Source organism: Eleginops maclovinus, chromosome 8, assembly GCF_036324505.1.
Source record: "Eleginops maclovinus isolate JMC-PN-2008 ecotype Puerto Natales chromosome 8, JC_Emac_rtc_rv5, whole genome shotgun sequence".
NCBI classification, from domain to species: Eukaryota; Metazoa; Chordata; class Actinopteri; order Perciformes; family Eleginopidae; genus Eleginops; species Eleginops maclovinus.
Genome location: NC_086356.1, coordinates 9914589 through 9929644, shown reverse-complemented (window position 1 = coordinate 9929644; position 15056 = coordinate 9914589). Strand labels below are relative to the sequence as shown.

At 38.9% G+C, this 15056-nt stretch overlaps 1 protein-coding gene across 1 annotated transcript; it reads right to left on the bottom strand.

The window, feature by feature from the left end:
- Positions 1-7329: 7329 nt before the first annotated feature.
- LOC134868823 (programmed cell death 1 ligand 1-like) lies at positions 7330-13690 on the bottom strand. Its single transcript, XM_063890135.1, has 10 exons — positions 13605-13690; positions 12612-12672; positions 12199-12461; positions 11791-11887; positions 11264-11530; positions 10211-10321; positions 9179-9247; positions 8630-8680; positions 8372-8498; positions 7330-7980 (listed from the first exon to the last, which is right to left on the bottom strand). Exons 2-10 carry the CDS (start codon positions 12664-12666, stop codon positions 7512-7514), a joined length of 1509 nt encoding a protein of 502 aa, XP_063746205.1. The 5' UTR covers positions 12667-12672; positions 13605-13690; the 3' UTR covers positions 7330-7511.
- Positions 13691-15056: the final 1366 nt, after the last annotated feature.

Genomic DNA, 15056 nt, shown 5'->3' with positions numbered 1-15056 from the left:
AGTTTTACTAAAGTTTGCTAACATTAGCCTCAGTAAGCTACTGGTCATCCCAGACTGCACAAGGCTCAAGCAGCAATCCTCCTGTGTGCACTCAATTGGTCAAGAGTCTGTTTCAGTTCTTGTGAATTCCTGTTTTTGTTTGTAAGAGGAAGAATTTTTATTTTATTTTTTACAATAGTTTAGTTTTAAATCCCCACTGGGAATTGTTGCAAGTACGTGCTTAGCAGAGCACTTACTGAATCCAATTTCTTCTCTTTACTTTTTTAAAACGCACGAGTATGAGATACAAATACGGAAGACTACAATTTCATCTCATTGGAAAAAAGAATCGAAACGCCTTGAGTGTCTATCTCAGTCCCTCTATCGTCTCTAACTCCATTCTCCTGCTTCTTAGCATTGTTCTACCTCTCAGTATCTCCACTTTTCATGCAGATTTCTGTACTGCATTATTCATATATTTTGAGAGGAGCTCGATACCATGGTGTAGTTTCCCAAAAAGACCTAAATTATATTGTATAGCCGCCATGTGCATAATAGACATAAAAGAATCAATGTACATGATTCCTCTTCGGCTCTCTGTGGCTCTGTGATTACACATCGAGCTGCGGCGCTCCTGCAGCAGCTGAACCACTGAGGAGGCCCCGGAGCAGGGCGAAGACAGAGCCAGCCACTCAAGAGTAGACAGAATAGGACAAATATCTCTCACACACACACACACACACACACACACACACACACACACATACACACACACCTCTTATTCTGTTCTGTTCTATTCTTTTCTCCCTCTCTTCCTCTTCTCATCACCTCTGGAGTGTAAAGAGCGTCAAAGTGTGTGAAGCCACCCTGAAGATCTCATCAAGGATCCAATCAGAGCGTGAATACAAAATGCACTCTCCTCTGGTGATGTGATGATTGGGGGACTGGGGGGGGGGGGGGGGCGGGGGGAGGACATTGAGAGAGCCTGTCTTGAGCGAAAAAATCTCTGAATATGCAAATTGAAGAAAAAAAAATTAATAGATTTGATGTTCGTAAGAGTATCTGTGGCCCTTTCAGGGATGTAGCAACAGGCTCGCAGGAAAATAATATGTGCAGATTAGCCTATCAATATTTATAGATGTAATTGCTTGAGCTGTGTGGCATGAGGCCTTGTTGCGCCTGCTGTAATACAGACCACGTTTGGGGCTAATCCAGGTGGGTGCTCTTACTGCCTCTAACAGGGAAATGGCCGGCCATTTTAGGAGGAAGCTGGATATCCTAATAATCAGGTAAACTAATACCGGGCGGTGAGAGTGTTTCCTTCCGGAGCTCTTGGCATGTCAGTCATTTGCCGAATTTCTCTTGTCTAGTCTGTGAGCCATTTTAACTCAGAGGAACGTGTACTCTCCCCCCCCCCCCCCCCCCCCCCTTCAGAGAGGACCTCACGGGCCCCTTTTGATAGCCTCTGTACTCACGAGGAGGCTCCCAAAACGTCGTAGGGACCAACCAGACGCTCCAACACACACCTCCTGCTTTTCCAATCTGAACAAAGCGTTCCTCAGTCTAAAGTGGTTAAACTGTCGTTTCAAATCGTCTGGACATCGTGATTACCGGCATGGGAGGAATTATATATTTAGCTTTATGTCCGTCGCCATTTCCTCCCCCCGCCCTGATCTGAAGTGACTAGCCAGTAGTGCCCTCGATATTACTATCTCTAAGGAGTTTAAACCTTCCCCCAGGAGACAAGTGTAATCAAGGGCTGCCAGCGGGAGAGAGGGAGAAAGAGAGAGAAGGAGGGTGAGAGGTGTGGGGTGGAAGGTGTTGGATCCCTGTAGTGATGAGATAGTGGAGGGAATGATGATGGACCCAATTTAAAAAGTATATATCTACTTCCAAACCAAAAAAAAGTACAAGGAAAAGAATCTTCTATGACCTACATTTTTTAAAGTATTGTTAAAATGATTTTATATATTGTTATTAATCCATGGACAGAACTTCCCCCCAAAAGACTTTCCTTTTTGTAAAATTTAGGAAAATGTTACAGATGCTTGTAGAAAATGGCTAGTATCTTTGCTACAACAGGATCATTTTTAGCTAAGTTTATTAGGCTACAACAACGAAAAATAAATGACTCTGTTCCTGCAGAAATTTCAATTTTATTATGCATGCCATAAGTCATGTTTTTAGTTATTTTAACTCACTTAAACATATGGTATTGTAGAGGCATCATATCAACAAGTTTCCAACACACATCCAAGGGAGTTTTTTGGAAGTCAGAACAATTGGTGCATTGGAATCAAGAACAATTATTCTACTTAGTGCATAAAATATATCCTCATACCAGCTGTTGTCTTGAAGGAAATAGAGGATTTACTTGTTTTAAGAAAATAATCCTACAGCTAATAACCAAGTTTAAGAACATCCAGCTGGGTTGTGCTGTAGTCCAGAAAGAACTTCACATGAGGATGAAAGCTGTTAAATGAAAGGAGAAGCACACATGTACACAAGACCCACCTTTCTGTTGCTATTTTCTCATCGAGTCATTATTTGGGTAAAAATGTTAATATTCTTCCGCAAATTGTTTCCACAATACACTTCGAAAAATCATTGTTTCTCAGTAATTCCACAACCCCACCCCCCCAGGATCTCATCAATCCTGAAGAGACTCATTCATCCTCAATAACGTCACTGCTTGCGCATAAATAAAAGTGACCGTTTGGAAAGCAGATGAACGCAGCCAACGGATTGGACAGGAAGTCAGTTAATCTGCAATCCAATCCGGCTCGAGTCTAGTGAAACCCGGCTCAGCTTGGCTGACGAGGCCTGGGAGGAAGGAAGTGAAGGACTCAGGAAACAGTGTTCAGAGCTTTCACCAGTCATATCCATCACGGTGCACGGTGATGGAAGCATGTGTGTGTGTGTGTGTGTGTGTGTGTGTGTGTGTGTGTGTGTGTGTGTGTGTGTGTGTGTGTGTGTGTGTGTGAGTGTGTGTGCCCCCGTTTCACCAGTCATATCCATCACAGGGCTCTGTCTCCAGGCCCGGGCAAGAGAGCTGGAGAGTCATTAGAGGGGCTGGGCTGCAGCTCTGCACTTTAACTAAACATCTTTTCCATAAAATAAATGCTTCCAGGTTATTGTGGGTCCCGGAAAACCCAGGTCGCCTCGCTTTTGCTGCCACTCATCTGATCCCAATTACCAGACAGACTAGTTCAGAGCCAGCGGAGACTATATGGATGCAGACTTTACTGGTGTGTAAGACTTCAGTGATAACCCAAGTGGGGCATCCTTTTGGATTAAATCCACACACCACCATGCACATCTGCCCCGCCACTTTACAGTACGATATCTGTGGCTGAGAAAGTCAAATCTGTTTTTTGTCGATGTCTTTAACTGGTATTATTTTTACACCTACATTATAAGTGAGTATGTCTGGGTTTAGTGTCATTTTAGTGGGGATTAGACCTGTGACTAACCTGCCAAGCTCACGAATCTAAGCCACTTTGACATCCATAGTAAGTGGTGCAGACTTAGAAATAGAAATACATTGATTTCGATCATCGATCTGTACACGTTTTTTTTTTCTGCATTACAAAAACATTCATATAATTTAGGGAGGACAATGTAACGGATAACAAAAAGATGTTTTGAAGTGTTTTTAATATAATATACTGTATATCATGACAACAGGGGTGTCATGTCTAATCATATCATGTCATATCTTCTTCTATCTGTTGATTGCTTTTTAACAGTTACAGCAATTAAGATGGAAAGGTTTTCAAAGGATGCCTTGTGCTCTTTTATGTCATGACCTATTATGTAATATTTAAGAATTTGCCTTCTTATATCTTGCCCTTTGATGTCGGTCTAGAATCTCAACAATATTTTTGTAGTTTTAATTTACAATCCCTCTATTGCATTTTCTCACAGTTTTTTAAAGTAACAAAACAGATTTCTTCTAAAGCAAGTCTAGTACCGACCCTGTTGAAGGTGGAACATATCATGGTTATTTACTTTGTTTGATAAATGCATCGAAGGACTGAATGCACAACTATCACCTGTTGCTTCAGCTTAACAAACTCTAAAACCCTGTCTGTCTCTTATGGCTGACTTTAGAAGAGTTCACCCTCCACCCAGCACATCCATAACATTAACTCCAGTTGTGTTTCATGCATGAGAGAAACTTGATCTTGGAAGAGTCGATCATAGTGATGTATATGTGCTTGTGTATGTGTGTTTTTGTGTGGACACAGCGTGCGTTTACATCCATCCGTTATTGAATAATTGTTTCCTGATGCTCTCCTCTTCCCTAGAATATTAATTACTAAATGATGAAACTGTCTCTTTGGTCGGGGGGGGGGGGGTTAAAGGAGGAAATGGGGGCCGCGCATGTAGGAGATTGTCCTGTTTGATGGGGTTAAATGTCATTTTGTCTTTGTATGTGTGTGTGTGCGTTTTGGGATGGGATATAGCAGCACCTATGTTTGGGGGTGAAGCTTCAGCTTCAGCTTTTCTTTCTCTCCGATTGAATGTATGATGAGAAGATTTGGACCCAAAGTGAAATATCATCAAGCAGAAGAAATAAGCATGAAAATAAAAAGTTGGAAGCTGTCAAATGCTGCTACAGTCTTTTATGAAGTAAAAATAATTGGATAGATGAGTATTAAGGCAAGCACAGACATACCAACCGAATGCTAACAATTAGTCAGAGAATTTTAAGAAGACAGCACTTCTATAAAAAGATAATAATGCTTGGATAGTGAAAAGGAAATAAATAAAGGGTACAGTTGACTCATGATAATCTTATGATCTCTGTCATAAGATTCCAGCAAAAACATATTTTTTGTATGTAATGTGTTTTTTCTGTGACCCTTTAATTCCAGATTAGTTAACATAATTTCATGGTGATTCGTAATCAGCAGAAGTCAGACACCATGCACAGCTCTCACACTTAGCCTGCATCAACAGGAGGATGGCACCATCTAGTGAAACTACATTGTATGCAGCAGGGGGAAAACTCCATCCATACTGTTCAGAAATAATGTTTGATGATATTAAACAAGAACAAAAAAAATGTAATGTCAACTACCTATTAATCACCAATACCCTGTGCCATTTACACAAGTTGCAGTTTTTTAAAACGTACTTTAATTGAAAGTGAGATTAATAAAACGGGCTTAAAAAATGTCATTGCTTACACAATTTGTGTACAAATATATATAAAAATACACACACATATAAGAAAAGACAAAAGATATTGAACACACAAACCTACTGACAAAACTATGTAACAATATCTTTGCAGATTTTAAATCCAGACACAAACATAAACACACACACACTGGAATGGCCAACAATCTTTTGCTTAATCTCCATAAACAAATATTAAAGATTTGTCTGTACCTGTCTCCTGCCTTGCTATAGGATTTAATCTAACTTTGCATTCCCAAAACAGAAGCACCAGAACAAGGACGTGGTTAGTTTCATCACATCATGCCTGTGCAGCTACGGGAAAAGACTCAAACCTGTCAGAAGGAACCTGGGTGACAATGGCTGCTTTTTTTTCCTCTTCCTTGTCCCCTCCATTAGTCTTTTTAAGCTGCTGGGAGCTTAATTCTGGAGCTTGACAGCAGTACAGCCTGGTGATGGTTGCTGTAGGCCAACACTGTCCTCAGTCACACATCTTTGCACCAAGTCATCTGAGGTCAGTGCTTGTGATGAAGGCATGCTGTAACCCTCTTTTTCAACTTGTTTTACAATTAAGCCTTTGATGCAAGAGATTGCTGCTTACTCATACTAAGAGAGATTGCCAACATCTGGAAGGTCAAAAAAGGATTGAAAACGCTTCACTTGCTCAATATCCACGCTGTCTGCATTTTTCACAGTTTCAAATGCTGAGTCAGTTTGTGTTTGGATTTCCAGTGAACTGGAGATAACTCTTTTCGCAAAACTCAAGGGCCTCAGCCCCGCTTTGGCTTTCTCACTTTTTTGCTTTTTCTGCTGAATGCGCACCATTTTTATATAAAGGGTCTAATAAACAGACACATTCCCACCTGCTAATTTCTGCTAACAGTGTTATCATACTAGTTAAATAATACTACGATTTCCCACTGGAGCAGAGGCTTCTCGGACGGTCTGTTAGTACAATCACCTGCTCTACAAGACATTTTTTTTGTCTGATATTTGTTAGAAAATTCCCCAAAAGGCATAAAAAACACGAAATGGGCAGAGAAGTCATATTCAGAAACTCCAAATAGCTATACTATATGCTAGCATAGCACAAAGCTAGCAGATAACAGTGGGCTGGCACCTGCCCTTATTTATGCATAACTTTTAGCCTCAATATAACTTAAACAGATTAGCTATAATGTTATATATAGCATGTGTTTATGTGTTTTGTAAAAAAAAATGAATCCCAGAACCAGGCTGTAAACTTTAACTGTTCATTTCTGTTGCAAAGTTGGGCATTTATCTATAAAGATAGCTCCCTTTTGCAGACAAAATTGGACACTCGAGGAACTGCAGTTTTTGGCACTTCTGCATAGGCTTCATTGCTTTGGGATTTGCCGCTTGATGCCTGCACCTGTTTATGTGGTTATGTAAAAATCAAATCAGTGTGGACATAACCTTAATCTTCAGCAAGGGCGTATTTCATTCGGTCATGGACTGTTCATTTTTTTAGCCTCATTATCCTCTGCTAAGCATTTTATCTGAGACCAGCAACATACACTCAAACACAAGAAATATCCATTCTGCCACATAGTAAGTCTTTAGCGGTTTGCCCTTGTCGATTAATGAGGTAACTTAAACCTTGTACAGAAGTACGTTGACAGGAAACACAATGATGAATAATTATTAATGTAGTTTTGGGGGATAACCAGGGCAATAGAATAAGGGTGAGTAAAAAAATGAGTCACTCTTGCTTAATACCTTATGACAACAGGCTGACTGAACGAAAAGCGCAATTAATCAACAGTGTTGAAATGAGGCGAGATGATCCATTTACTGGAGAGCATACAGCAATGAAAGAAAAACCTTTCTAAAAATCCAAAGTTACTGGAATCATTGAGCACTCTTGCCAGTAAATCCTGTTAAAGTTGCTTCCCTTTTCACATACAGAAAATAGAAACTGTTTCCGCTTTGCTTACAGTCGAGCAATGACCCTAATAATAACTTTTCTTTTTGTTGCAGATTGACAAATAACAGAAACAGAAACCACCGGAATCACTTACTAAGTTTCAGAACAGTAACAGAGAGTTGGGTGATGTGGCTGAAACTACGTTGAGGATTTTCGAAGAAAAGCACTCACAGAGCTTACATGAATTGTGCCTTGTGTAATTAAAAAAACAAATGTTGATAATGCAAAAGCATTTATTGCGTATCCCTACATAAATTGAATTCAACATTTTTTGCAGCATATCAGGGCTTGTAAAAAATCCAACCATGCATTCATAAAACTAGTAACATTATACAAATATTTATACAAAAAGTACATTATGTCTGTGTCTTCGCTCAAACGTCTGTGCCCTAGAAGGTCATACTTTGTTTTGGATCTGCAGTGTACGTCCTGTCACAACTGTGTCATTGAGTATTGGACAGTGTCTTGGGCAGGACATGACCAGCACCCTGCATCCTTCTCTTTCCATTACAAACTTCCTCAAGGACTCGTCAAAAAAATGGTTCCCTTCTCGGTACCCATCCAACACCAGCAGAGCCTCACTGGTTAACAAAGTCCTCAACTCATCCTCTGTCTTTTCCAAGAGAGAAAGTTGCATCTTTATTTCCTGAAAGAAGTCGCCCTTCACTCTGTTGCAGTCAATTGTAAAAAGAAATCGAACAGTGCTGAGATTGACACGTTTAGAGAGGGCATGTGTCGGACCCTCAGTCCAAGAAGAAACCAGGATGTGGGCTACAGTTGTCTTCCCGCTTCCTGGGGATCCCTCGAGGAAAACTACTTCTCCAGCTTTTGGTAGTAAAGCTTGAAGACTCACAGACTTGCCCTCACTGAAAGAAACAAGAGATCCTTAACATTAGCGTCAACAACAAACATTTACTATATATGTTCATTAAGCTCATTTTGGATTTCCTCAACAGGGACTTCCACTTTGGTGACTCAGAAATGTATGCAATTAGCCACTATCATGGCAGTCCCAAAAGGTGAAATTTATTGTAATTTAGCGTCTTGAACCATCTGTTTTTATCTAAGCCTGCTCTGTCAGAGTATAAACTGCCCTTGCAAGTTAGCTAGCTTGAAGTTAAAAAGAATAGGGGGTCACTAAACGTTTTTTTTTATGTTTTGAAATAAAAAGAAAATGTAATTGTGTTACTGAAAATAAGATCATAGAAGTGTGGCAGGATCCTCTGTGATGAATGGAAAGATGTGTTTGTGACTCACTTGTTTTGCAGCCTGTGAGGCAGCTCCTCCACCGCGAAAGCTTCGCAGTGGTGTGTCATCTCGGTGCTGAGCGAGAAGTTGGAATAATGGTTTTTCAGAAATGCCCCCAGATTTTCCTCCATGCACCCTACAGCCAACGAAACAGACCTGATCATGATCATATCAATATCATTTGCAAGTAAGGCAAAAAGTGTGAACAAAACTTCAATTGTTTTTGTTCATTCTTGTACTAAATAGGGAAACACGAGAGCCCCTTACCTTCATTAAAAATAGTTATCTCTTCCTCGTTGTCTTTATTTTTTGCTATACCTGATGGTAAGGAACAGCATTGTTAGAAACACTAATTCAGATGAGTGCGATATCCATTAAATAGTTAATTCATTCATCATTGCTTCAAGTCACTCTGCAGGACTACAACAATTGTGGTGTAAATCCACTCAAATTCACCTTAATGCAAATTAAAATGCATCTCAAAAAACAATTCCTAATGTACAACTTATGAAAGCAGAACTTTCTTCAATCATGATATTGTTGTTCCATGTAATAAAATTCGCTTTCACACACTGTTTACTCTTTTCATTTATGGAATAGCTGTGTTTCAGTCACTGAGCATTTCACAACTTTTACTATTTCTTATTTAATAACTTTAAGTGTGTTTCACTTATGAGAAGTGCTTTGAGTTTGAGCTGTTCTTGTTAAAGCACAGTTTATGTTTGCTCGCTTGTTTGGTGGGATTAGGGTAGGTCAAAATGATTAAATGACTAGGAAAGGCAACTTGGTAACTTGTTCAGCTCTGTTCATACTCACAGGCAGCAACAGAATCAGATTTGCCTTGACCGTCGACCGAAAGGTTCCTTGTGCAATGAAATCTAAAACCTGTGAAGAAGAACATATCATTTAATGTATTGCTCCAACCGGTGTGTATGAATGTATTAACTGACTGTATGAAGGTAGTTTCAATAATGCAGCTTAGTAGATATGTACATATAATATATCTGTGTTTAAAAATCCTCGATGAAAAACCCTTAACTTAATATTTAGTTGTATAGCATCAAATCTGTTTTACCTTTTTGGACCCTAGGCTGAAGTGTCTGTTCTTATCATGTTACACATTCATATGAATATAGAAATGTGTAATAAGTCCATTATGTAAATGATGTGTGTGTTTGGTTGGGGGAATACTACAAACATGCCTGACTGAAAAACCACCCACACATTATCAAATGACCTCAAATTCCCCTGTAACTCAATTAACACCAACATGGGTGTTTCCAAAGTTAATAGTCATGTGACAGAATACATGCATGACCAACAGCTGGCAAAATTCCCTCTAGGTGAAGGTAACCAAGCTGAAGCTAATATCTAAGAGCTATCAGGTTTCACAATACTTCCTCTTCTCAGTGCCAAAAATGAAACTGACTCAGCGTTTATGACAGTTTGTGCTGTCTTCCCAGTTATCAATGACATTGTTGTTTACTGGCAGTAGTTTAAAAGTCCCTTGAAATTTGACCTAGTAATTATAAACTATGAATGCTGACCGTTGATTTTGGCAATACTGCAAGTAGTTTGAGGTGAGATTAAAGACATCTTTTTTGGCTTCACAATAAAGTTTGACTTTAACGTTGAAATGTTGTCTGTCTTAAGTCATTGCAGTATTTTGTGATATATGTAATGGGTTGTAACAGGGAAAAATAAACCAGTGTGTTTACTTTGAATAAGGAAATAATAAAGAATACACAAACTTGAATTTCCACCCTCTGCCCAGCAGATATTCTTTCAGCTCACAAATCTAACCCTCTAAGGATGTCCCTTTGTAACGGTAATGAGGGACTGCTTTACCTTTTTGTCGTCGGTAGAAGAGCATTGCAATGATAAGGGCAACTATTATCACACCTATGCTCAGAACGACGATGAGAGCGTCATTCCTCTTCTGAGGAACAGGTATTTCATCTGTGCAAGAGTGAAGAATGGTGAGGGTTAATTGCAGGGAAAAAAACTTCAAATTCAGCAGTGCCGTGGCAAGTGTTTATATTTGATTGTTATTCCCACGATTACAAAATGTTTGACCACCATGGAAATAACCAAATATACCAAAGAAGAAAAAGATTTGCACACTTCCTCTTTGTGGAAAACAATGTCGAAAGAATTTGCAGCAATTAGAGATACTTATGCTTTCATACTCATTTTGTGATGATTTGGCCTGATCTCCTATTTCTCTTCATCTTTGTGTAGGTATATTCACTGACCTTTTTTCTTTATTTTAGCAATAAGAAAAACCCCTTATACACATATTCTTATTTTTAGTTGATCAAGTTCAAGCATTAAAAAGAGGCAATAAACAGTTGCCCACATATAGACAGAAGCATGGGAACACATGCACAGACAAGCTACTAAATTCCACACAGCTTTTGTAACAAAACTCCTACAATAAATCTGAATCGATTCTCGAACCCAGACATCCACATCTTCCGTGGAAATGCAGGGGAAACAATTTCTTTTGCCATCACATCTGATGTGTCAACAACTAGATCAACAGAGACTGAACACAACAGGAAACAGCAGTAGGCGACGATAGGTACACACATGACGATATTATACTTTCTGTTTTTAGATGAGAATATTCAAGACTTGGAGTGGAGTTGAGTCAATATACTTAGTTAAATCCAACAATTGTACACATTATCCGTTTGCTTGCTTCTCATTTGATTCTTTATCTTTTTGTGAAAAGTGTTTGGCGGCAGACCAGCTGACAGGAAATGAGGGAGGAAACATGCCAGGAAGATCACTTTGCTGAGTCATCCTATAAAAATCCTGTGTGCTTTCATATTCTCTCCATCCAGTTCATAAAGTCCTGTGTGATAGGAAACCATTTAACAGGAAACAAAAATGTACCTGGAATTTGAAATGTTGCGGAGGAGCCATCTTTTGTAAAGATACACTTGTAGCTGTCTTTGGCCGATGATCTAACACGTATCCGACTGGTGACTTGGACAAGTTGCTCTGGAGTTGTCACGGAGGTGGTATTCGAACTGAGTGTCTGATGTTGTCCATTTTGCCACATAACAGGAGACTCCGGGTATCCCTCAGACAGACAAGTAAGCAGCATGTCATCCCCCCCTGCAGCCTTCTCAATGTGTTTAGTCACTGATTTATAAGGTGCTAGGGAAGAATCAGATAGAAAGGACATAGTCTTAACAGTGTGATCAAAAAGGATTACATGATAAGGGAAAGATCTTGTCAAAAGAAATTGAGCCAAAATCATTCTCTACAGAATTGAGTAATGTTCTGCTGAGTTCCATTTTCAGTGAGTTGCACTGTGCTCAGAAATGACCCCCAGGAAATTCCCAACAAGCATGACTCTTCCCAGAACAAAGCCCATTACGATTTTGCAATGAAAAAAGCAAAACTGTCAGACTTACCAACAACGGACAAAGTTGTTGTTTTATAATCAGCTCCTTCTCCTGTTTGCACCAAACACTGGTATGTCCCAGAGTCATTGATCCTGAGTCTGGAGATCTGAAAAGGGACAAGATGAGAAAGAATAGATGTGTTTATGTCCATGAAACACACTATTCCCTCGTGAACTAAAGCTTCCAATGAACCAAAATCTTTTGCAAAATTCCCCTTTCTCTTTTTATAATACAAGGTATCATCTGTGCCTTCTTGACAGGGATATATAAGCAGGGATTATCTGACCTGTCTGGGAATTTGAGCCTCACATCAATAATTCCCAATAGGAATTGCCTTATTCAGTGGAAATTTAACTCGAAATAACCTTGCCTGCCCAGATTCTATTATGTATCTAGAAAGTCACTCCCATTATTCACCTTTAGTTTGGCCCAGCCTTTATGCAGCTCCTCAGTGAGAAGCACCACCCGTCCAAGGTAATCAGGATCCTGGGTTGCAACGTTCTGTTTCCAGTCATCCAAATGGTACACTTCACGAATCAAGGTGGAGGTGAACCACTGCCACATCACCTGCAGGGCAGCCTGATGGTTTGATAGTTTAGGCTGAAACCTGCAGCCCATCACAACATCTTCTCCAAACTTTGACTCGTACATGGTTCGCTCTGCCTCAACAGTGAACAACACTGCAAGGAAATAATACATAATAAAGTCAGACTTCCTCAATCAGTTAAACAGCGCTGAAGCAATATACAACATTGACTTGAACTGTTTAATGTAAATGCTATTTCATCCTGTGTGTGCTCTTGTTTATTCATACACTTTTTACTACACACCTGAGAGGGAAGGTTGAAACATGACATGCAGAACCAAAATAACGGCCCAATCCATTGAGTCCTAAGGAAGAAAAAAAAGGGGGTTTTACAGATGATGGAATATTTAGGCATCTGTTTTACTGAAAAAGCTGAGTCATTTTACTGGAGAAGGCCATGTGATCTATCAATGACTCTGTAAACACACACACACACACACACACACACACACACACACACACACACACACACACACACACACACACACACACACACACACACACACACACACACACACACACACACACACACACACACACCATCACATGTTGGTCACATACATTTTATTCCTAATCTCAGCATGACTCAGTTTTGAAAATCCAGTTACTTCCCTGTTGGATGAGTCATTGTAGGGAAACACAATTAGGCTACAAGAAAGACGCTGTTGGATGCTGTGACACACACGCGCGCGCACACTTTGTTTTTAGAAACAGACGTGAAAATGTTGGCAATTCATGCTTCATTGAAAAATATTTAGCCAAAGGGTTCAATACATAAATGACTACGGTGTCTTAACCTATGAATTTGAATGTGGGAGAGCTTGCAATGATTATTGAGCTCTGTCAGCTGTTAGGTTCACAGAATGCATCATTTAAAAAAAGTAAATTAAAAGTAGGTGTGTTACATATTTAGCCTGCAACAGTTAACTGTATTGGTGTTTAAGCTACAAAGCTAGGCAAAATGGTGTTAAATGTCAAAAATAATATTGGAAACCAGGAGAACTGCGTACACATATTATAAGCTCTAAAAGTATACTGCATAAACTAATAAAAAATAATATGATTAATGATAATGATAAAAACAACAACAACAACAATAATAATAATAATAATAATAATAATAATAATAATAATAATAATAATAATAATAATAATAATAATAATAATAATAATGAAGTTCTGCAACCCCCGACTACTGTTTATCTGTTGTAGCTGTAGGTCAATAATATTTTCTTACCTGCAGGATGTCTGATAATGCTGGTGGTATCCTAAGCGCTCCCTTCTGCCTTTACGCTGATCCGTGTCTGCACTGATGCTGCTGCTCATATGAAGGCAAGAGGGAAATCCCACCTCTCGAAAACACACCCACCGCATTTTTCATTCGAAATTGTGAAAACAGGAAATTAATTTAAGCTTGCTATAACTTAGTTTCGGCCCAATGTTGTGAACAACAGGCTTTTAAACATCTGATAAAAACGTTTACATCCACAATTCACGGACCTCGACGAGAAAACAAGTCGATACAATGAACACGGAAGTACACCACTATGTTTACTGTAAGGACAATATTATCTTACACTGGCTTTACCTTAAAAGGCATACAATAGGGACATAAGTAAGCTTCAGCCGTATATGTATTGGAAGATGTGTGCTAGACCTGTAAACAGCATCGAGGTACATACATTCGAAAGTGTTATCATCAAAATACTTAAAGCCCCAAACGTAAAAATACTCATTATGCAGCAAAATGTCCCGATCTGAATGACATTGTAAAATATTTTATTAATGGTATACCATTAATTATGTTGTGTCTGGTTGAGATGAAGCAACTTTTATTTACTTCAAAGCCGGCTGGGCATTTTAATAAAAACAAAATCACTATGTTCTGCAAATAAATAAATAACTATTGCTGTTAAATGGATTTAATTTAGAATACAAGTAGAGTATTATTTTTCCCTCTGAAATATGGTGGAGTAGAAGTTTGAAGTAGCAGAACACTTTGAAAATTATTTGTTACATCAGGATAGTGGGTAATTAAACTTATCAATGTTTTCCATTTACTACCCTCTTAGAAACCCCTTGGACAACCCTAAATAGTGTTGGACTTTACTACCTACATTATATCACTCGTAAAATACCACTGTATTTTTCTTGCAGGAAGGGTTTGTGATACAGATCTTGTGTACATTTGTGTTCATTCCCCTATGATAACTAACATTGGTTAATGTCTTATAAGGTAATAACATTGCTAAAGCATTCAGTATGACCTACCAATGTATGGGTGTACTGTAAGGGTGTAACCAGGATATATAAAAATACTCAGAGCAAAAGTCAAAGAGAAGTGTAGTTGAACAAACCATTATGCATTAGTTTGCTTTGTTGGCTCACCATTATTGTTACCTTTAGAGTATATACTTGTAGTATGGCCCTACGGTCACATTTCAATTTAAATACATATGCAACTCTGACCTAAATAAACTGTAGAAAAGGTGAAAATACTTGATGGACTCAGTAATCAAAATCAGCACCAGTAGTCCTTTATTCACCCTATAGCAGGGACATCTACAATGTTACAGCAAAGGGACACAAAAGGCAAAACGTTAAAACATTCAATATTTGTTTGTGTTGAGTAAAGCACACAGGGAGAATTAATATCAGGTGTTATATGTCCATCAAACTGGAAGTTTGG